Genomic DNA, 25451 nt, shown 5'->3' with positions numbered 1-25451 from the left:
GCACAAACAGTGTGGCTCTTATTTCACATGTTAATGTTAGCTTAGTTCTGATCGTGCCATAAAAATGAAATACTAGGAAATAATTATTGTGCACTCCTTTTTTGCTGTGTTGGGATTTTGCATCTTCAAAACTGACATATTTAACATTCTGTGAAATTGATATATATATATAGCGCCAGTGTACAGCTGTAGAAGTGAATTTATCTTGGTGGACTATTATATGTACAAATACACAACATTTATACATCAAACTATCAGTAAAATCTGTTGTTTTCTAAGCCCACTACAGAAGCATACAGGCAGACTAAAGTTATTCCTCCACCGGCAAAGTCCCGCCTTTGCGAGGTGAAGGATACACATGCTAACAGAGCAAACTCCACATTACTGTCAGAATAAAAAGATTGCCAATAACAATCTCATTAAGTCACTCCGTCTTCAGCTAGCTATCATCGAGCGGTACGATGGCACGGATCCGTCCTCACACACACTAACACCCATTACCGCTAATACACTCCCAGATGAAGCTGCGCGGATAAAGGCTTGCACTAATGATAAACAACATTAAAATGAAAACCAAATCAATCCTGTAGCAACACTTCCCCCTCCCAGGCAGCGGCTAAACGTGTTTCTTTATTACAAAATGGCACCAGACACGTTCAACCAATCATTCCGCTCCACAGTCCATTTGAGAATGGCACCCAGATGCATCGTCAAATTATGTCACCCCAGATTCATTAAGCGCTTTTAAGTGCATCATCTATTTAGCATAAGCAGGTGCAGAATACTGCTGTACAGTAACACAGGTGTTCATAATTGAGTATCAAATTACACCTGGGTTAACACTCTAGAGCTAAGTCACCACAGGGAACTGATTATGCTTCTTTACTTCTGCTCACACACACACACACACACACACACACACACACACATATATATATAGAGCATGGAAGAGTAATTCTGATGTCTGTAAAGTATACCTGATATATGGTATGTATCCAGACCTCAATTTCTGAGGGAAATAAAGAGAAATTGTAATGCAACAGGGCTGCAGGGACTAATAAGGACTGTAAAAATGTTTTACTTGTCTTTGACAAGTTTATATTAGGGGTGCAACAACTAATTGACTTGGTGGACTAAAATCATATTAGTTGCAAGATAATTTAATTAATCAAAACTCTGAACGTACATGGACTGTGGATTAAAGGCTGATGTTGAACCATGAAGTTTTACTGCCACAATTACTTTTTACAGTAGAAGTTCCCTCAATCTGGACACAGAGCTGCAGTGAAAACATACAGAACATGTGAACAGTCAATTACTCGTATCAGAATAGTAATTTATTGATAAAAGTGCTGTAACCATTCTGGACAGTAATCCACCAAGATTTTATTTATGTATGTATTATCTCTCTGAACATTGTGGCCCTAAATCCAAGCACCAGTGTACTTTATACTGACCAGTATAAAGATTAAACCATCACACTCCTACTAGAAATATTTGTGTATATGTATATAGCATCAGCAGACACACAGGGAACATCCTGGGATTTTCTGTGTTGGCTCACCATGGTGCCATTCTGAGTGCACTACACAGTGGGGTGTAGCAGACAATGTTGTTTATAGTATTTCATTTAAAGAGCATTCTATAACTCTGTGCAATCCATGCACTTGCACTCTACCTTCTACTATGTCAAAAATAACTTTCAATCTATACCACATTTGTGTTTGGAAGTAAACGTATATTATGATTTAAATGTTGTAACCCACAATGTAGTAAAATATGTAATTACACATTCCATTCAAATAGGACAGCAAAATGAAAGTGATAACAGCTCATAAGGATTGAAAATAATCCCTAGGGTAACTAACTAAAGAGACTCATTAGTCGCAGCTCTACAAGAAAGTGGAAGACAAAGTTACCTGGGAGACAGTGATGGAGCATTTCTTGGCCAGCTCTTCTTTGGCCTCCTCGCTGGGATATGGGTTACTGAGGTGGGAATAAAAATACTCGTTCAGGATCTCTGTGGCTTGCTTGTTGAAGTTTCGTCGTTTCCTCCTGTGGAGACAGAACAGGAGTTTAAGTGTTTGGGATTCTTAATCTAGTATAAAACACTCACAAATGAATAACACATTTGTACAGTAATGGTTAACACCATCTAAAGACATTTAGTTCAAGGCTGTTACTGTGTTACTGTTGATGTGCAAGAAAGCCTTCTCTACCATATGCAGTCCTTTATACTGATTTCATGCATTACTCGAACCGTTTATTTGCTTGTTGCCATATTACCACATTTACAGCAGAGTCTTATATACACGATGACTTGATACAATTGTTTCCTTACTCCAAATGTAGCCATTCAGTCATGATATCTTTAAAGTCTTAAGTGTGCTTTGTTAGTCTAACATTGGAGCTGCAAAACAATATAATAATATGCACCCTGTTAACTGCAAACATTAAAAACAGTGGTTTGTGATTCTGAAGTCCCGTCTATAGATGACTGTTGTACAGGGTCAGAAAGCGCATTAGTCTATGTGTCATTATGTAGGTATGAAGTTTGTATGATGCACGTGGGGCATAAGACTTGAGTACTTCTTAGCCTTGTAGTGTATGAAGTGTATGAAAACAAAACAAATGTCAGGCAGCAGACAAGTCTTGATTGACTATGTCTGAGGTAAAGAGGGAAACTGTAAAAATGAGGGTTTTCATCAAACTATCAGTATAACCTGATGTCTTTAAACATACCACAGAAAGACTTTGCGAGGTGAAGCATACACATGCTAACAGAGTGAACTCCACATTACTGTCAGAATAAAAGACTGTCAATAACAACTGCCATTGGCAAGTAGTGCAAGTACTTGTAACATTAGGAGACTTTGTCTACAGCAGTGGCATTCCTGCCTGACTCAGGAACTAAGTGAACCTGTGTGGAGGGCAAGGATGTATCCAATAGCAGTCTGAATGCAAGTTTTATATTCACAGGAAACATGCAGCAGGCCACACACACACACATTCGTACACACACAGGCACTGAAGAATTAAGGTTTAAGGGCTTTAGAAGAGAGGAAAGCAGTGTTGGGCGCCAGTGAATTTGCCCTGCTTTCAGCATTACTCATCTTTTGGGTTAAGAGTGTGTGAATGTGGCATGTCTCAGGGGGGCAAAGCGCAGGGGCTTTGCATATGCAGCACTGAACCCTGGGAGATCCTCCCCGGAACATGGAGCCAGGCGATTTCCTACCCACAAAGCTCTTCACCATATGCAAATGAGCATAGCATGGTTTCAGCCTGCGAAAGAATTAATCTGAAGAGCGCTGAGCGGGCGAGAGAGGGAGAGAGAAAAAGGGAGGTGTGAAAGAAAGAGAGAGATAAAGAGACAGAAAGAGAGAGTAGGAAAGGGGGAGCATTTGAGAGCAAGAGAGAAAGATAGAAAGTAAAGTGGTTGAGAGTAAGAAAGTAGGAATAAAGATTGATGGAGAGAGAGAGAAGGAAAGAGGGGGAAAGAACGAAAGGAGAAAGTATGAGAGAGGGATGGAGAGATGTAGAGAGACTGAGAGAGAGAGAGAGAGAGACAGACAGAGAGAGAGAGAGTAGAAACAGGGAAGTATATGAGAGAGAAAGAAGGGGAAAAAAGAGTAAAGGGGTTGAGAGAGCGAGAGAGGAGGAACAGAAAGAGAGGGAGAGAGAGTGAAAGAGAAAGAGAGAGAGAGAGAGAGAGAGAGACGTTTCCACCATCATTTGCAGCAGAATGGATAGTGCGTGGTGAAAGGGAGCGAGAGGCTCATTTAAATGTTATGCCTCCGACTCAAGGCTTCCAGCATGATTTATCCTCAAAGAAATGTATGCAAATCCCAGGCATGTATCAAAGGGAACAAGCGATTACATTAAAGAAGGGAAGCGCTCCACACTCCGCAGCGTGCGGAGGCTTGCATGTGGTCTAGTGGAAATGCAGAGAGGCGGTCTGGGTCCATGCAGCTTTGGGACCGAATCGGCCAAGATCAGTAACGCTACGGTGTGTCAGGGGACGCAAATCTGCACAATTAAATTGCATGAGTGTTAAGTTTTACATGGATGTGCTTGTCACGGGCTTAAAGCAAAGCAGCTAGCGAGGAGAGAGGACACAATGCGATAAAAACGTGTGCGCATGGATTCAAGCTTGCACGCGCTAACGAAACAAAAGAGTCGAAACAATTGCTACATGTTATCTTTGTATGCAGATACAGACAGAAACACCTACACACACTGAAAACATTCAGACACACATATACAATGCATAAAGACTGGAATACACAGAACACACACAAACATGTTTTGTTTTTATATCATGCCAAGATGTGGGATACCAGTAATATACTGCCACTGTCATGCAAAACCCTCTATCTCCATTTTTGCTGTTTTTCACTTTTTGATGTAAATGCAGAAGTTGTTCAGCATTGTGTCAAAATGTCAAGGTAAGAAACATGGTCTAATCCCAACCCTAACTTTAATAGTTAGGATCACCTCCCTGTCCAGCGATCCTGAAGGTTAGCCTTGTTTTCCTTCACTCTGAAAAGACCTGAGACAATGTGCAAAAACAAGCACACACAGACCTGGCGTCAAGGAAGCGTGAGCGGAGGATCATGACAGCCTCGCAGGTGCTCTGTTTGAGCTGCATCTGGATTGAGCTGAACTTGCGGTGGATGATGCTGACCATGCGCTCGATCTCTTTGGGTGAAATGGGCCGTGTGCGAGACTGCTCTCGTAACAGGTTCATCACGTGAGTGGTGAACTCATTACAGGCCTACGGAGACAGAAAAAACATGTAGAACTGTAAAAAGCACTGTCAGAAAAATGATGTGGTCATAGTTTACAGTGATCAGACTGTGTAAATAGTGAACTAGTCATGTAGAGTCACTGGAGTCAAAGGAATTGTACACAGCCTTTTATAAAAAGATTTATTTGGGAAATCATTGTTAATGTCCCTCATGGCTTCAATTTAGATAAGAACAAACAAACAAACAAACAAATAAACAGTAAACACCAGTTACATCAATCAGCAATACACAGTACATACAATTTGTGCTACAGTAGCTCTTCTGTGGAATTGGACCAGATGAGCTAGCCTTCTGCATACAAAATTGCATATTAAGGAGACTTGGACGGCGGTTGTGCTTACGTGGAGCATATTTGATAGGTACTAACAACTGCATACTGGGGACACCCCATAAGACCTGCTGTATTGGGGATGGTCTGAACCAGTCATCTAACCCTAGCCCTTTTGTCCCCAATTTGGCCCTTGTCAAAGTGTCTCAGATCTTTATTCTTGGCCATTTTCCAGTTTCCAACACATCCACTGGATATAATGTGTATATATATATATATATATATATATATATATATATATATATATATATATATATATAGATAGTGTGTATGTGTTTAGTCAAACTCATCCGAGTCTTTCAGATGCTATATGGCCTCCCTTCTGTTCTTTTCATGATCCCATTGGGCTTGACTATACGGAGTCACTCAAGTAGTTAATCCACTAGCACTGTTGGTGGCTCAATTTAAAAATGGTTTTATTGGCACAAGAGCTTTGTTTGTTCACACAGTGAGCAGAAAGCAAAACAAATGACAGATTATTGACAGTGTCAAGAGACGAGAGGGCAACAGGGGAAGGACAACTCAGGGCAGTGGTGCAGGATGGTCAGTGTTTTAAAAAAAAAAAAGGTAAAAAAGGTGCAAGGGCCCAACAGTGGCAGCTTGCCGAGCCTGGGAATCGAACCCACAACCCTGTTATCAATAGCCCGGTGCTCTAACCGCTATTATTGCTCTAACCGAGTATTATGTATGGGTATGTGTGTGTGTGTGCGTACGCTCAGCAGGACTGTCTGCTGTCCCTGTGTGTGACAGGTATGAATTCCTTCCTCTGAGCAGACACAGAGGACACCTGGCCCCTTTCCAGAATGCACTTCAGCATGCCAGAAATCACTTTGGGAGTTTCACTGCTGTAGGAATGTGAAACAGTCTACAATTCAGCATTTTTATTTACTTCACGCTCAGTTCAAACCTGGCAATGTGATTGCTAATTGCTTGAGTTCCATGAATGCCAAAATACCACTTTTTTGCTAATCTTTTTCTTAAGAGGTACAAATTAATGTTTAGAATAAAAGCGCAGTTCTGGATTGTTGTTATTTTGTGTATGGAGGTTAAAAGAGTCACTTGTTTAGACTAATGTAAGATTAAAATATAAATTTGGGCATTTTCACATGCTGTCTGATCATGACCTTAAAAACATATTGCTAGATGCGCAATGATATCAGAATCATACAGATATCAGCAGATAATTGGTTTAAAAAATGATTTTTAAATTACACATTAATTGTACTCTAGAATGTTGCAATTCCTACATTTTAGAAATAATGGGCAAATGAGTTAAATCATTAATAGTAACTGCTCACCTGTTCGTATTTTTCCAGTTCCGTGTGGTAGATCTGGCGGATTTGAGAAAGTTTAGCTCTGTAGTCAGAGTGTTCAGCAGAGTTATCGGCCCCAGCTCCACCCGAAGCTGCAGCTGCCGCTGCCGCCGCCGCTGACCCACCACCTTTCTCTGGTCCAGAGACTCCCTCCGCGAGCAGCATATTGTCCAGTCGCATCAGCTGGGCATCAGGAGGCTCCTCCTCTTGAGCTCCACGGATACTCAGCACTGTCATAAACCAAACAGAGGACATGGTCAGGGTGGGCAATATGGCAAAAACATGATGATAGTCTTTTAAAACAACAGTAATTGGCTAAAGTAACAAATTCAGTCATTTGTCTAACTGGTCTTTTTATGGTTATTCTGTTATTTTGAATTGATCACAATACAAATGATATAGCATCATATTTGCAACCTTTAGTCATTTAGAAATGTGTAAAACTGTCATTTAGGTTTTTTAAAGCTTGTATGTAAAATAGTTAGTGTATTCTCAGATGCTCTGGTGGAGCTTGACTGGATTTCTTATTTTTTTTCTTTCTCTAAAAAAAGTACAGCAACAGAGTAAAGGCAAAACCTTGATAAGAATAATATGCCAAACATTGGAAGTCATATAGTCTCAATGGATTGGAGCGGATACTGTGGCTCTAACTACATCGATTCACAATAAATCTCTTTGAATTTGATGAATTGTTATTGAAAAAGGCTACAGCTGTGGTCAACTTTGTTGAGCTTTTATGATAATAAAATAAAGCTCCTTTCATCAACTTCTCACTAAATGGCACTGCCCTTTAACTGTAAATCTGCAATGAAAAGCTTTGCTGCAGATTTATACTGCGCCGTTAGAGGTCTCTCTTCCCTCTCTCTATTACATACACAATGACTGAGGTGGCCTGCCATCTTCAATACACACACACGCACACTCCGAGGCTTGTCCCTTTCATCTAGGCTACAGTATGTCCATCCATTTCAGTTAGCCGCCTCCATTCTCAACCCTTATGAAATCAATCTAGCGCGAGTCAAAAGGCTGACAAACATTTCCCCCACAAGTTTTGACACTTTGGCAAAAATATGACTTTGAGACTCCGCAGCTTAAAGCCAGTCGACTGAGCAGTCTCGGGCATTAACACTCATTATGCGTGCCATTGTCTGGCAGTGAAAAGAGAGAGCACTTCATTAATACAGAGACAAAGACAAGCGCTTGGTGCATTAACCCCAGACTGCGGGCCGGGGTTTCGGACGCCGTGGCGTGGGGTCAGTTTGGTGAGAAAAAGTCCTGCTGTACGGCCAGGGGGGTTAGGGGGTCTTTAAAGTGTATCCATGCAAATGCGGAGACTGCTGGCGAGTGGGAGAGGTCAATGGGTCAAGCCTCAGGCCCAGCGTGCGGTCTAAGCCTCATGGGAGAGATGAACTGCACATACATCCTGTTTCATTACAGTTTCATTACAGACTTCATCCAAACCTGATAAGGTAACAGGGATAGAGTTGGGGGTAGGGCTACACTTCCTTCTATACTCTAAATCCACCGATTTTCTTTTTAAAAAGCAAGTAATCTAGAGGTTTCTCAACTTTAAGCTCACTAAACATTTTGTACAGTGATATCTCCCCCTATTATATGCCTGAGCCCCAGGCAAAAAAGTTTAAGTAGTAAGTACTTAAATTTAATATACACTCTGTACTTTTTCAAAGTCAAACAAATCTGCACTTTCTAAAGAATTTGCCTTGTTTCAATGAGCTACATCAAATTACAACATGCTTTTGTCATCAGCAGCAACTTTTAGGGGTTAAAAGAAAAATAAAATCTTAAAAGTTCACTTCGCAAGTCACCGAGCTTCCCCTAACCTTCTTAAAAGAGCCCCTAAAAGAGCAGGGTTTTTCTCCTCAGCGAGGGTATGAATTGATCCCGCCTTTGAGTACAGAGACACAAGCAGGACATGAAACAGTGTGCCTGTGGTAAACAACCCATAAATATCACAGCGTGTGAAAGCATGAGCCAAACCAAAACAAACCAAAAGAACAAAGAGAAAAAAAACAACTTAAGTATGGTTCTAAATGTGAGTAAAATATAGGAAAGCATTTGTAGCATTGCTGGCAATTAATTCTTTATAAAAATAGTGCTGCACAATGTATTTGTTTGCTAATACTTGTCATGATACAAATTGGCCCGCTGAGTTTTTTCTAGGGACGATGAATCGAGGTATTTATGTCTAGCATTGTTACAGCATAGCGGTTAACACTGGTGGCCTCTGCATGGCAGACTGGAGTTCAATTCTCTTCACAGACAAGCATACCATATCACACCAATAGGATCCCTAACCTCCACTAACCTCTGTAGCAGGATAAAAATTGCTACAACTGTAACATGATAACAAAAATAAGAGCTCATGTTAATAATTTTGGTTCAAATAATGCTGGCAATTGTAATATATTGCAGTACATCACTTCTGTAATATGTAACCATATAATCACAGCACTAATATTTAGTCTTTTCTGCAAAGACCTAATATTTATTTTTCAAGAAAAAGATATTCCCATTTTGTCAAGTACTCAATATTAGGAAACTTCAAAAAAGATACCCCAAAACGAGCGCTTTAAGGCTTCTGCCTTCCGAGTGAATATCTCACGCTTTATGTCACGTCAGATGGAGCAGGAAAGGCTGCGAGCACGAGGCCTTCAGCAGAAACCCAAGGCCGATAGAATTCTTCCCAACGTTATAAAATGTCTAGACTGTCAAGTGAAAATGGAACATAAAAACTCCCCCTGTTCATGCAACGATTCAATCCGTGTCTGCCAAGTCTCTGCTCCACTATGCTTTTGCCAGTGTTTATTTTACTTGGCTAGGATTCCTCTCCACCACCGGCCCCTTAAAAAAGAATAGCAGTTTGGCCAGTGGAGGCTAGAGGAACATCAAGTGCAACCCAATACACTCGTTAGAAGAACGCAGAAAGTAAAATACAGGAGGGGATCAAACGAACGAATCAAAGACTTAATGCGAATCATCTTAGAGGCGAAGACAATTTATGAGGTCATATGCAGCCGTGTTTCTGGCACCATAAAAACACCGCTTAGATTTATAGGAGCTCCGTACTTCAAAAACGAAATCCAGCCCACAGTGAACTGGCCCGGGTGACTATATGGAACTCAGTCAGGTTTAATATCTCTACAACATGGCTGTATCTGCCTCTGCCACCGAGAATAGCTCTTTAAGCAGTGCTGCTGTTTATATCTGATTCAGTTCACCTCAACTCGACTTAACTTTCTCATGATTGTCACAACCAGCTTTTTTCTCACCATGTGTGTGATATAAGTACTTTGTACTAGGGATGCATAATGATATTGGAATCATACAGAGGTCAGCAAGAACTTGTGTAAGTAAAACGAATGGCATCAGACGGAAGACCGATTTGACATATTTATTTATTTATTTATGCTGGGGAAAAAAAGCTATTTTAATGATATAATTAAAAAAATACATTTAGCTTTTCAATTACGGTCATGTTTGCTAGGGATTGGCAGCCGGGACCCAAAGAGAGCACGATTGGCCTGGCTCTTTCCAGGATGGGTAGATGGCACTTTCTCCCCATATCACTCCGGTGCAATGCTGGTCGGCACTGGTGTCTGTTGGCTAATGCATCAGAGGGTACACAGCACTTTTACTTAGTGCGCATTGGTTGCCCAGTAACCCTGAATCGGCGGCAGCTTGGAAAAAAGAGGTGCTGGTCTTTACATTCGCTATGTTGGGAGCACTGCATGTGACGGACGGGGTGAAGGACCTTGCTAAAGGTCCCTACAATGGCAGCTTGCCGAGTCTGGGTATTAAACCCACAACCCTACCATCAATATCCAGGTGCTCTAATCGTTGAGCCACCACTCCACCTCTTAATTCAATATATTAAATTAAACAGCTTCTAAACAGTAATTGCACAGAACCGTGGCTCTGTAGAGGATGTGAACATAACCCGGTAAAAGAAATCTACGTACTGCAGCTTCCATGTTTTTTGCAGCTCTACTCTGGACAGTGATGTTTTATTATTGCGAGATTTAGAAATGATTGTCTATCCCAACAGATTATGTGAAGTGACTAAAGCAGGTTGGCCGGTGATTGCAGTGCAAACAGTCTAGTATGGAAGTGCAGCCAAAAAGCTAGTGCTGGACCTGTACTTGACTAGAGGATGCTGGACAGCATCTGTCAGCCACCAACAAAACAAGAGAGCAGGACCATGCCATTTGGGCTCTGCTGTCATTCCTCATTGACAGCTGATTGGTACACAGCACTGTCGTTAGACTGAACAGCGAGAGCACAGCTGCTGCCAAAGCTCCATTTATCCACCAGCTTTCATATCATATTCAACCAAGCATTTAAAGTCATGTTCATTCAGGCCATTGCGTGAATGGGTTTAATATCTCTGTCAACTTTGCAATAACAGAACACTGCCATCCTGTCCTCGGTTAAGAACAATGTACTAATGATGTACGACCAGGACAAGACCAGTTTTTTTTTTCTTCTTCTTCTTTTTTTTTTATAGTTTCACAATTTTCACCTCACTCCCAATACTGTCAGTCAGACAATATTTTGGTGTGTGAAGATGGCTTCTTTAGTTTTGCACTGAAGTTACAGGGATAATGTAACTTACAAATGATGCTTGCATATCAACAGCCATTACCACTGTGCTAGGCTAGCTTCTTTCATCACACACTACAGGCCCCTGAGTGGGGCGACTGTTTAAGTGTTTCCCCCAGTCATAGGTTGGAATCTCTGGTAATGCCACCAGTGGACAGGAACTTAGGATGGCCCATCCACACCCCCCCCCCCCCCACCCAATCACTGTAGGCATCTATTAGCTGATGTTATCTCCCAGTGATGACTGCATTGTGTGATGGGAAAGTCCCAAGCTGAGGGTGAAAACTGAAAGTGACAATTGGGGGTAGGGGGCGGTGGGGGGTTTAATAATAATAATAATAATAATAATAATAATAATAGGCACACATAGGTACTGTTTAGCACTATCAAACATATAAATTAATTATAGGCCTCAATATAGCTACTTGTATTGTTTTCCACCATGTAACACATTTTTGTCCATTTTTATATCAAACATTAAAAGAGTCCAGGGAGTCTTCAATGTGGAAGCAGCTTAAGAAACCACACAGAGGACCATATGCTCTACAACTGTTTGTACATGTGACCTCCCAACCATGTCTAAGCAAGACAAATGATGATTTATTTATCTCTCTCTTAACCTAAAGCACATAATTAAAACCACAGAATGGATTATCTTAAATAAATACAATTAAGCGCAAATGAGGGGGAGAGAAAGAATGAATGAGACTGGGAAGGAGGGAGGGAGAGAGAGAGAGAGGTTTGGGGGGGGGGGGTGTATTCTGCTTCCATAAAACTGGCTTTTGCTGAAGGTCATAATTACACGATTCAGTGAGGGCCACTTTACTCTGTAATGGCAGGCTAATTGATTCCTCCTAATGTTTCCAGCCTTTGCTTTCTACACTTTCTCTCTAACACAACAACACAGCAGAGCTTGTGATGTTGATCTGTCCACATCTTTTCCTGTCCATGTCTTTTACAACTCAACTGCTAGCAATGCACAATATAGCGTTTGTAGATTGTAATCATTACATTGTCTTTCGCAATATTTCAGAAAGCTGAAATATGTAAACAAACCCAAAACTGAGGAACAATCAATAAATGTTTCATTTTGTGCTACTACCTTCAGGCATTCCAGATGAGCTTCTGTGGGTGTATAGAGGACTGTAGTCATTCACACAATGGAACTATTTTGGTTACAAAAAGAGGCCATGAATTTAAACATGTTGCGTCAAGGATAGTGACTGCGTTATTTCAACTAAAATACTATACAAACCACGCAAAACACAGAGATTTGACATATTGCAAATATCGTGCAGCACTAATCACATCTGGACTGCTTCTAGAACAGATTGCTGCTGGGCACCACAAGTGTTTGTTTTCTGGTCATTAATCCAGCTCTGTATAAGGCTGAATTGGTTTTCATCACTGGGCTTGAGAAGGGCACATGAGGCAAAGGCTAAGAGTGTTTTACCCAGATGGATTAGTATATTAGATAAGATAAGATAGTCCTTTATTAGTCCCGCAGTGGGGAAATTCCCAAAGTACAACAATTATTCGGGGGGATGTGTCAATACGAAGGGTTATGAACCACAACAAAATATTTTAAATTTAAATTCAATGTAAAAAAAAAAAAAAAAAACCCACGAACTATATGCAACTAAACTCTAAAAACTCTCTGCAAATAGGAAGAAGAACACTTTAACCACATGCGGAATGGCATCGATAAGGGCAGGTGGAGTTCGTACGTGGCAAAAATGTTTATTTAAACACAAATTGTGGCCCTTTGAACACTCTACACTTTATTAGAATGCCCTGCTTCTCCCTGCAAATTGAATAACACAGCTGATAACACGTTATTCAACCCATACCAAAAGTAAAGGTAAAGTAAAAAAAATAAAAATAATAATAATAATAAATAAATAAAAAGGCCAAAAGTCCTGTACAGACATATTTTGTGATTTAGTCTGATGATTAGGGATGAAAGTCGCATTGGGAATATAAGGAGAAAACACCTCAAACATATAAGCACATCTAGGATTTTTACCAAAACGTAATAACTTGAAGGTGTTACCGGTATTGTTTGCGATTTGCATTCACAAGGGCAAAACAGTGGTTTATTTAGGCTAACTCTGCGATGGCTCATATGTATATTAAAACACACCTCGGCTATTTGCATTAGTTTTGTCACAATTTAGGCAGCTGGGCAAAGAGATGATTCCTTTTGGAATAAATAACAGTTAAGTCTTTTTTTAATGATTATTATTTGACGATAACAAGTTATTAACCAAAGGCTCTGTCCCACTCTTGTTAATTTATTCATTTCAAATAAGCGTTCATGTTAAAATGCATTTATTTAATTGGGTTATTTTTTGCCAAGGTATCGAATAGAATTTCAGTGGCACTGGTACAGACTACCAAGTTCTGGTATCATGACATCCCTTGTACTTATACAGGCAAGGTGTAAATGTGTATCATGTACAATATTTGTCCTTTCATAACAATGGAATTTCTACTTTAAGTTACTGTATTTAAGTTTGCTAGACCCGATCCTACCAGCAGGAGGCAAAAACTGTTTGTTTTTTACATTCTTGAGCAGATAATCCACTGGATAGAATTTTAAAGGACCCAAACCAAAACAAAAGGGAGTCTGTGACATTTGTTCAACCTCCGAGCATCTGGCCTTTTACAAATCAAATCAATATTTAATAAAAACCCGGGGCCACAGGCTTAGCAGACGATGGATTTTTTTGCTGTCCGCTCGTTTATCGGAGGCTATTCATTTAATTTCCGAGAAGCGGCTCCGGAAGCTTTTTTTTTTTTGGAGAAACATGTGAGGAATGGAGGGTGTATGCAGAATTTATGAATCTTTTTTCCCCTTCAGATGATGACTACGTTCCAAAATCCTCACTAGCTTCTTCGCCCCTTAAAACTCCATGTGTTTGTGTGCATGGCTGAATGTGCAGCGCTCAGAGCCTTCTGCATTTCCCATTAACTAAACATCGAACACACCCGCCACTCTCATGGCAGGCTTCCCCTAGATCCTGAAATATTAATTGAAGTGCTATAAACGGAGCTGGCCATCACCACAGCTTAACATTCCTTTTGTGGCCAGTCTTAATTGAACAAGCACGAGAAGCAAATGCCACTAGTGTCTCTTTGTGACTGAACCGTGTCCAAGAGGAGGAAAGGGAAGCCAAATGTACACAAGCACACACAGACACACACACACACGGCTTCAATATCAAGCACATTCGCATGGCTGCACTCACTGTAGTCTCATAACACTCACAGTGAGTAGCCTCGTAAAGCTTAATCAGTATTACCACTGCGTTAAATATTTCGCACTGAGCAAATATTAGCATTTATTTCAAAGTGCTAGCGACAAGCGAAGCACGAACAGTTGAGTTTTTTTAGGCAAGAATGGGAAAGTGCCAGAAAAAAGGCAGCAATTCAGCAATTGGCCATGAACAGTTATTTTACTCAGTGGGTTTAGAGAGCAGGCATGAAAAGGCATTACAACGTTTACTGTAACTGTTACTCTAAAATGTGACATTAGTTCATGTTTTTTTTCACTATTTTTTTTTCTCCAAATGTGTAGTACTAGTACTTTATGCTCCGTGTGTGTGTGTATGTGTGTGTGTGTGTGTGTGTGTGTGTGTGTGTGTGTGTGTATATATATATATATATATATATATATATATATATATATATATATATATATATATACACATTTTACAAATATATATATACATACTCGGCAAGAACACAGTAAGAGAGAAAAGTTTGGTTCTTGCACTAAAAACCATTTTACTGTTTGTGTGACCCTGTAAAAACCAATGCCAGATTTTCTATAATGCAAGTCAATGTAGATACAGACCTTGATTCTGCATCTACCTGTTTACCTGATACATCCGTATCCATAAGTACATGACAAATACTGGACATTGACATCAGCCCACAACTCCCATCTCTAAAACGCGCTGGGACTAATCTTCAGTAGTGTTTGGCAATATATCCTCTTTATCAGGATACTACACTTGCTTTCACAATACTGAATTTTAGTTTTAGCCATTGACAGATTAACATCTACTTCCTCCGCTGACCCAATCTGTCAAAAGCCACAACAACATGTAAACCCCTCCCAATCCCCCCAATCGTGTTCAACAGTGACGGTTGGCATGGTGAGTCGTCATGGTAATGCTTCAGCGGGGAGCTGTTTAGAGAAACCATATTCAAAAACACTGGATCACAATGAGAATTATTTGAAAAATCCTAGAACATATTTTGAAATTGTGAAATATCCACTGTGGGCATATTGTAATAGATCAAGGACCAACCTTTTTTAAGCCTGATCCAGTTCTGATGCCTTTTTTCATCTTTAATCGTTTCAGCAGAACACCCCTAGCATCCTCTCGTCAGCATTATCTGACATGATTCACAGGCCTCAGTGTTCTCAGAAGGTCACAGAACAGTTTGGAATTTGTATTGTGGAGCTATTTAACACTGGAACATAAAAACAATGTGATATCTGCTTTGGCAGCGCTTGAGCTGTTTTTAACCAAACCAGAGATCAGATCAGAGGATTAATCAAAAAGAAAGGATCCAGTATGCAACTGTACATACTGTTCACTCCATTCCTACTGTATATGTCTATAAATACAAATGGTACATTTTTGGAAACTAAACACAGTCTCAGACAAAGTTCTCTAATGCACAAAACGCAGAAAAAATACCCCACTAAACTGACCTCGCTGAAACAGAACATCCATTTCCAGTCTTAGAAATTACTAAAATAAAATATATTTTAGTGGAATGAGAAACAGATAAAAACCTGAAAACAACAGAAAACTAGCTCTGTTTGCATAATTAACCCTTTCAGGTTGGCCCATAGCCGAGCTGTCCACTTTGATTTAGCCCAACAGCTTTGGCCCTGTTTGTTTGCATTGCTGATTCAGTAGGCACACTTCAGTGTGGCTTCAGCAGTTGATAAATCAGGAAGGGTCGGGTGCGTGTGTGTGTGCGTGTGGTGGTGGTCCTGTCAGGACTCAGATGCCAGAGTTGAAGCGACAGCTACATGCTAATTCAACAGCAGCATAATTCATTATACAGTCACGGGTGTAGTGGAACGGAAAAGGAACCAACGCAAACCGAGAGGAGAACGACAGGCTTCTAACTGTTAAATCCAGGCCATCTCGCGCAACTAAGCTGCTGATGCCTTCCTGCTGTGATGCATGCTTAGGGCAGACAAGGAGTGATCAAAACAGTTTAAACCAGAAAAGAAAAAAAAGAAACCTGATGAAAATACATTTATTTTTTGCTGCACAATACATCGTGATACTAATCTGTCTTAGTACTGATATCGCAGGGTGTACAATGGGTGTCTTATCAACCTCAGTATTTCAGAGCATCTTGGCTAGGGCACTTTAACAATTCAGTTGTCGATGGGGTGTTTGGAATGTCCAGACACTGTTACTTTTGGGCAATCACAGGTTTGGATAATAGCATTTGTGGGTGCGTACTGAATTACAGTACTCATGTTAAGGTCAAATATTTAAAATCATCCATCTGACAGGATATAATTTGTGAATATTTGTTACAATATTAAGTGTTTTATTAAGGTATTATGGTGTATGGTGTTATTCACCAAATAAAACAAGACAATTGTGCTTGCTGCTTCACCAGCGCATTTTCAACATAATGTGTATAAGGTGTGTCATGAAGGTGAACAGCATGAAAAATGGTTGAAAAATCAGGGCAAAATCCTTTAACTGAGAAGGATGTGAATATATTAGTAATTTGTAATGTGTTCAAAGATGTGGTTACACATTATTACCCTCTTGTAAATCTCAAACAAGTAATAATGACATGTTTATTTGTGGCCAATAGAGATGACCCATGGAGAGGTATAAAAGCGGCCAGTCAACAGGAACATTGGAGTATTAAAAGGAGAGAGAGATTTGCATACTAAGAAGTAGCATGGCTGATAATAATGAATCAATAATAAAAAATAAATAAAATAACATTTTATAAATGATGATCATTTATACAAATGATGTGAAGTGGAAAAATAGTGACCTTTCAAATGAATGCATTAAAAATGCATTCAAGTAAAACTAAGGAATTTATACACACACACACACACACACATATATATATATATATATATATATATATATATATAAAGTAGCACAGAGGGTCAGTCACAAATAAAACTATTAATTAAAATAATAAGCCCCAGTATTCACAAAAGGTGTGACAAGCGGCTGGAGCGGAGATGACAGGCTCTGCGGTAGTACTGTGTGTGTGTCTGTATAGCTTCTCATCCCGTGCTCGTCCCTCGAGTGTAGAACCAGCAGCTCCCAGAGCAATGGACCAGCACGAGCAGGCTTTTCTTCGTTAGACCACTCTAACCACCCCATCTCCTCTAGAGCCGGCTCTAATAATGCTAATTACAATCATTAGAGGCCAGCCAAGCCCGAGGGCAGCTGGTAATGACACAGACCTGGCTGGAGGATGGAGAGAAAGAGCGAGAGTGAGGGAGAGAGAATGAGAGCAGGAGAAAGAGATGTCCCAGAGTAAAAGCTATTCATTAAGAAAATGGTGCTCCTTATTTCAAAAAGGACAATATACGCAGCCCCAGGCCAGCAGAGTCTCCAGTCTCTCTATCACAAGCACTGGCTTAAATATTACGTGATCTATCTGTGCACTCCAGCTAATCAGGACTTGTGTTCCACATGTATGACTAATAATGCATCTGAAGAAGCCTGGAGGCTCCTTAATACATGCCTGTGCTGAACATCGCAGGGTTATACACCAAGTAATTATATATATATATAAATATAATGTACTATATATATATTTTTTTTTTTTTCTTCTTCTCCTTCTTAGGGGTGTAATTGTACATGTATTCGTACCAAACCATCACAGTACAGGGTCACAAGTATTGCTATTTTAACTGTAGTCTTGTTTGCACCCCCTTCCCTATATACACATATATGCTAGTGTACTTGTGTTCATTTAGTCGACACTGTGTAAGCTTGGCCAATGTGGTCACAAAGAAAAAAAAAATATATAAGTGTATACCTAAAGTGCTCATATAGAATGAACAGCTAGTTTTGCAGAGTGTAATGTGAAATGTATCTGTGTTAGAGTACCGTGCCTGTCTTTCTGGTGCCAGCGTCCACTGCCTCCCCCCAGGCCATGAATGGCTGTGTCAGCCAGGTCATTAAAAGCTCCCCTCTGGCTCTTTGTTAAGGCCATTCCTTCAGGAAGGCTAGTGAGCGTGTCAGTCCCAAAGCAGGACACACAGCAGGGGTCACCAAACACACCACATGCACACGGGACTAGGGTGGTTGAGGGGGGGGGGGGGGGGGGGGGGTGCAGCAGTTTGCATTCAGTAGTTTGGAGAGCGGAGTATTAAATATTAATGCAGCAGTATAGCATTAAATACTCCTGTCGGCCTCTGAATGCAGTGTAGGAGGAGATACAGCTTCTGTTGTTTCACTGCACCATAAAAGGAGAAATCACTTGTTGCTCTGGAGGAGCTCTAAATGATGGTGGCAGCAAAGAGAGAGGAACCCAAAAAGGCAGAATAGTTGCAATAGTCAATTAATGAAATAATGGTGGAATAATCCCTCAATTACAGAAATAGCCGCTAGCTGCAGCCCTACTATGAATACAAAAGGAGTGTGTAAGGCGGTCCAGCGGCCAGCGAAGCAGAGAGTGTGAAGAGATGAAGCGGTTGGTTACTGATGTGCAGAGTGTGTTAGGGTGTAATAAAGAGTGTGTTAGGTGTAATAACCAGTGTTAGTGGTGCTGCAGTAGAAGATTTGGAGCAGCAACTGAGCTCAGAGCTCATGGGAAATTTAACAGATGGAGAGATGCCAGATTTCTCCTTCTCTTGCTCATTCCTCTCTCTTTCCCTGTCTGTCTCTCTCTCCTGTCTTTTTCCTTGCCTCTAACCCCCCCATTTCTCTCTCAGACACTCTCTCTTTCCCGTTCCCCTCTCTCTCCCTCTATCTCGACCTCCCGTCTCTCTCCCTCTTTCTTTCTGTCTCTCTCTCTCTCTTCCTGTCTCCTCACAGCCTTTCCATCTGTGTGTGCTTGTGTGGCACATTTTCATACAGCGCCGCTCTCTCACTGCCAACAAGTTTATGTAAAAGTGATTAACAGTAATTAATCCTTAATTACTCTGATTAGCCAAGTCGCAGTAAATTACAGCACATCTGGAGCAGCTGAGGAGTGGAGAGTGGCAGCAGGGCAGCGAGCGCTAAACACAAATCTGCTGCATTTTGCATTAACTGTGGCAAACTCCGTCCTGCCGAAGACAGAAATGGCACAGGTGCGGAGCAGGGGGCACTGATACCGCACAGCTGAAGTGTTCCATACGTGGTGTCATATCTGATTACAGGATCTGATTACAGATCATACCGTTATCATTCTGCTGACTACTGGTTGCTGAGTAGCAACAATGGTCGCTTTACATTTTTAATGGAACAAACTGCCAATTTTATGAACATTTATTGGAAATGATTTCTTTGCTTTTCTTTTCTCTTCACTTAGAACAGCAATAGAACATTCATGCTATCATGTCATTGTGATTAACGCACATTAGGGGTGGAGGAAAATTCTGATCCTTAGACTCGACTCATGTTAAATGAGAACGTAATGTTGCGAGAATTAATTGAGAATGGAATGCAAAAGGTGGAAATCAGAAGTGCAGCGCCCGGCCTGTCTGAGGCATGCACATAATGATAGACATATGAGAAATCGTGGCACCCTGCAATAAAAACTAGCGTATAGAGGCAGATTGGCTCTGGTTGGCAGTAGCTACAACTAGAAGAAGTTTTCCGTTGTTGCTAACCAGAGGACCATCGATCAAATCTGGCAAAGCTTCCAATCGACTCGGAAACAGCAAAGCGACTTACAAACACTTTTAGAACTTCTCTTGCCAAGGATTTGCATCTGTCTCCAGTTGTTGAGAAACCGGGCTCTCACGCTATGTTGCTCACTTTGGAGCCAAGATGTAGCAACCTCTTAAAGCACCCATCTTAAAGATCTTTTACTGACACCGCAATCCTCACACTCTACAACCAGACCAAAACTGAAGTCATGGAAACACAGACGAAAATGGGTAGGATGGCTGTAACGTGATGCATTGACATTCACTGCCACAGAATCATCACCCTTACTGTGCAATTGATTTTTTATTGCTATTAGTCGGATTATTAACAAATCATCAGGCTGTGTGTAAACGTAGCTACTAAGAGAAAAGCTACTCCTGGAAAAAAGATATCTGTTTTACAATTGCACTGCCCTCTGAATTGCAATCGAATTGTGAGGTGCTTTGAGATTCTCACCCTATCACACACGTTTACCAATACATCATGATGATGACAGATGACATTTTATCTTAAAAACCTCAAAGAGCCTGTTTTGATTGGACGCTTTGGTTTTACTTACAATTACACCTAATGGAACATTTTAAACAATAAAGTAAATGTTAACCAGACATAAAACACATTTCACAAAAAGCACTAGCAATACAGTCCAACACCAAGTGCTCTTGTGTTTTATCCAACTTCAGGGACTGTTCTCCTGGAACTTATTTGAAAAATAAATGTTGTAAATGCTAAACCACCAAACCCTGTGTACTACTCAATGCATAAGTAGTCTGGATGAATGAGTAAATGTTATATTAAATGTTGTATTAATGTAAAATAACATACTGTAGTTGAATAGACTGAAAGGTATTCCCACCCTTACACATAGACATTGCCATGGTCCTACAGCTTAGGCCTACTTGAACTGCACAGAAATCACAGAAAATAAAGCTATTGCAATGGCAGTTTTTCCAATATCGTGCAGCAGTTTTTTAAGTGATGTGCAGCACATATTTAACCATGGACTTTACTATATTGGAAATACTGTGTAACCACACGTAGCCACAACATATGTGAATAATTACTATTATTAGCATCTTTTTATCCTAGAGATCTTATCTTTTTTAAGGCCTAGAGATTGGAAAATACAGTGAAACAATGTACAAAAATCATAAATATCCATAAAGTCCTTTTGAGGTCCCTCAAATGTGCATGCATCTTACATTCCACCGGAAAGGTCAACAAAATAAAGCAAGCTTTAGCATTCTGTATACACCAGACTGTGAGCCAGACGTGTGCTGGCCCTCCATACCATCTCCAGTTCTTGTTCGTCTCCAGTTGGATTCTGTTAATCGAAGAACAAGAGCATGGATTTGCCCGCCAAAACACTGACCTTTACAAACCAACAGTGAGAAGGCACAATGAAACACAGTCTCCCAACATTTATTATTGAAGACACACACACACACACACACACACACACACACACACAAACACTGCACCCTTCCACTTCTGCTGCATTCCTGATTGGCTGCGTTGCCTGCAGAAGTCTCAGAGCATGCCAGCAGTGACTTGGCCTATACAAGAGTGTCTCTCTTTCTCTCTTTCTTTTCATTTTCGGCAAGTTCCTCTCCTCTTGCAGATAGATAAATAATGCATTAGTCGGCGACGTGTGGTGCGATGCAGTTTCTCTCTCTCTTTCGCACTCCCCCTCTCCCTCAGCGGGGATCAGCCCAGCTCCCTGAGCTGCACCCCCCCCCCCCCCCCAACACACACCCCGTTACACCGCTCCCGATTAATTACACACATTAATGAGCTGCATTATTAATGGGCCCCTTACTTGGCAGTTTAAGGAAATGCAGCGGAGCGCTAGGCACAAGCTTCCAACTCTCATTAAAACATCACACAAAAGCCTGAGGGACCGCTCAATGCTTAGTCACAGCAGTCACATGACTTTCAGGCTTTCAGTCTCGACATAAAACAGCACAGAAGAGAAGCTGTAAGCAGAGTGCCCGAAAAAGAAAAAAAATATTAAAAAATCATCAGAAATCAACCGATCTCTCATGAATTGATGCAACGATTGGCCCAACCCCAAGGGGTAGAAGCAGAAGGTCCAAAGGGAGGCCTGTCCCACTCTTCAAAAAAAGCACAGACGCTTCCAGATGGTGCAGTGAATGACAGCAAAGAGCGAAAAAAGTTAGAAGGCTAATGTATCTTAAAATAAAATCTAAAAGTGCTCTTAAATATGTCTTAGAAGTTTCGTTTTCTTGAGCTTTAAAAGATGCATGATGATGGCGGTTCTGAGAGCACAAAAGGGCCATTGCTAATTCCACTCAGCCACCAGCACACATTCTGTTGTCAGCAGAGACTCATTCAGTCCCTAGAGCTCAGAGACGATCCTCTACTGTGGATATTCATGAGATGGAGTGTTCCATATGTGAGGGAGCAGGCAAAACAGGCAGGCAGAGAGGAGACAAGACAAAGAACTGAAATCGCATCACAGTCACTATGATGTACTTAGACTTCTCATACTTCTTAAACTAGCAGGAAAAGCAGAGGACTTCAACAGATGAGAATATTTTTGCATTGCCACTCTTCTTACAAGGTCTTCGGCTGGGACTCAGTCAAGGCGAGAACCTTCATTGGTATAGAATGTGGGGAAGTCTTGAGCCAATACAAATGTTCTGTCTGCTAAACATGATCAATGCTGCGTAAGGCTTGCAGAACACAGCAGTTCAAACTCTAAACAACCTCTATCAGGTTTGGAAGATATTATTTTAGAATACAGCACTAGTACGCAGTAAGCATGGGTTTATTGTTGTAAAAGTAAAAACGTATTTTGCTACTGACGTTTGTCAATATCAGTGTTTAAACTACTGTAAAGCGCATCTAACATTACTTCAGTGACTTGAAACACATTTTGAGGACTTTTGGCATGAGCCGAGTAAACACCTTTGAGACTCCTGTCCTTCTGACACCCACAAGCGACAACATTGCACTTCAATGTGCAGATCGTACTGTGTGCTTTCATTCGGCACTTCAAATACAGGTAGGATTTTAAAGTGCTTGTACCTGATACAACATTTTACAAAAAAGAAACCATTCAGAACCCAAACTGACAGAACAGATAATGCTGGGGCTGGTTTGTTTGATGAATTCCTGTAGAAAAAACACAGAGATTTCAGACCTGTGAGCTTCATTGACCATTTTATCTCAAGTCAAAGAAGTCTCTACTAACTAGGCCTAGAATGTATATAATATATTTAAAAAGTATATATATATTTATATATATGTATATATGTGTATATATATTTTTTTTCTGTGTTAAAACATATTTTCCTGCTGTAGTGTATTCCTCTTTTTTTTTAGGGTAGGACAAAGTATAAAAGCCTTTATGATGAAGTCATTTTGGAGCACTACTGGTCCATTCAAGGACAACTGCCACATTCAAATTCTATGTCAAACTGTTAAAAATGTCAAAATGAAAATACAAGGTTTATGTATGACAGCGACGACATAGGACAACCTAGCCCTTGATACGTATACAGATTTTTAGCCAAATTATCTAATCTGCCCACCTCTGCCTTTTACTCTCCACAGTTATTTAAATGACAATGAACCATATTAAATGTGTATGATCACACATTTAGTCATTTCATGCTGGACTTGTATGATTTGTACATTCAAAAAGCTCAAGTGCACATAATCAGTCTTCTATTGTTACTCTGATGAAGCAGATCGATTAAAAAAAAAAAAGTGTTTCCATAGTGATGCGAGTTGTGTTCTGTAGGAGTGGGAATTTTTTGCTTCTTTTATCCAGAGACAGAAAACACAGTAGCACACAGCTTCAATTCCACACACTGATTTACTTCACTCTGACCAATGTGGACGTGTACTACTCTTGTGGCACATTTTAATGACTTAAGGGGACCAAAGACAAAGACATTAAATGGATCACCCACCATACATTACAGAAGGTAGGGTTAATATCTTTTCCCAGAGATATCAAGGCAGTCTGTATGATGCAGTTTCAGGGAAGTGTTTCACAGCTTGAGGGAGAGAGACAGAGACAGAGAGAGAGAGAGAGAGAGAGAGAGAGAGAGAGAGAGAGAGAGAGAGAGAGAGAGAGAGAGAAAGAGAAACTCCCAGGGGTCTCCACCATTTGGGAAATTTTGTGTACGAGACACTGCAAGCATTGACTATCTTCCTGCTATTGTGAGGAATAAAATGAAACACACAAAAACATGTCAGATTTCATTACTGCACAAGCTCCCAGCACAGGCAGCAGCAGGCAAGACTTAAAAAATTACCACAAATACTTTTTCACCTACATAAAAGAATATAGTGTCGCTGCCGTAGCAAAACCTCACACCCATGAAGTGGTAGCAAAGGGCCTTTTTTTTTACTAAACTGATTTAATTCCAGGTAATTTTGGGTCTTCTACTGGTCCACACACAATGAAAACTGGAATTTGTAACCACGTAAAAGAGAAATATATTATATCAATAAAACATTAAAGTTATTTCTCCTCTCTCTGTCCCACAATTCGATTGAGATTCAGATAGAGCTTGCTTACCCACCATTAGCTCTACATTTAAAAAATATAACCTTGAAAACATAAGCAAAGGGGAACGCACACATTTTAAGGATGGATGAATAGAGGAGGATTTACTCCATCAGATACAGATGCCTACTCCCTCTGTCATGTCAGTCCTATGAATGGTAATGTGGGGTGACCCCCCTGATGTGTCCGGAGTTGCAGCATGGAATATCTGTAGATGGCTGTGGTTATTGGAATACATGGATATATGAATTTCTCTCTGCATGTTTCCATGAAAACAAATAGTCTTCAAACATCCCAACCACAGATATATCCTATACTTCTATAGAAACACAGGCAGAGTTAGCATCTGTTTGCTGTGTGAAGCTAACAGTAGAGGTGACCTGTCCCTGGTGGTTGGTATCTTTGTATTTTAGGTGTGTATGTGTGTGGATGATTTTACCCATATGACGTTCACCTTTAGAATGGTGGCTTGGAGTGAAGTACAAACTTGAGCTGTACAAATGAATGTGTTTTTATAAGTATTTCCATATAAGGCTCTGCTTGTTGTTGCGATGTCAGAGTTGGCTTAGTGTGAGATGCTGTATCAGCTATTTGTATCACTAAGTTCTCTTCAGTTAAAAATGACGAGATAATATGTTCTTATTACCAACTTACACATGCCTTTTTGGGTAACTGTTCAACCTTCAGATTGTAATTCAGTTATGAATATTAATATTCAGTATCTACTATTCATTAGGCGGTATCTTTTATCATTACTAAATAATGCTGAAATTCTTTTTTCTGTCCAACATTAGTAAGTCTTGGGTTTAAAAAAAGGGTAAAATATGGACATTTGAAAAGCATAACTGGTTAAAATGTCCATCTATACTGGGAACAAATGCCCCAGACCGGGCCCTGGGGACACAAACTCTATCAGCGGCCATGAAGGACCCCCCCCATAAAGCGGATGAAGGA

The 25451-nt window shown here is 40.4% G+C and overlaps 1 protein-coding gene across 2 annotated transcripts in view; it reads right to left on the bottom strand.

Annotated features, from left to right (window-relative positions):
• Positions 1-25451, bottom strand: part of pbx1b (pre-B-cell leukemia homeobox 1b) — a 79278-nt gene that overhangs the window by 9509 nt on the left and 44318 nt on the right. For both annotated transcript variants that reach the window (XM_072683943.1, XM_072683944.1), the window contains exons 3-5: positions 6435-6679; positions 4584-4774; positions 1920-2055 (exon numbers count right to left, since the gene is read on the bottom strand). In XM_072683943.1, coding sequence (XP_072540044.1) covers positions 1920-2055; positions 4584-4774; positions 6435-6679 — 572 coding nt within the window. The remainder of the gene's footprint in view (positions 1-1919; positions 2056-4583; positions 4775-6434; positions 6680-25451) is intronic.

This window comes from Salminus brasiliensis, chromosome 7 (genome assembly GCF_030463535.1).
Source record: "Salminus brasiliensis chromosome 7, fSalBra1.hap2, whole genome shotgun sequence".
Lineage (NCBI taxonomy): Eukaryota > Metazoa > Chordata > Actinopteri > Characiformes > Bryconidae > Salminus > Salminus brasiliensis.
The sequence above is the reverse complement of the archived record's forward strand: the minus strand, read 5'-3'. Positions and strand labels throughout refer to the sequence as shown.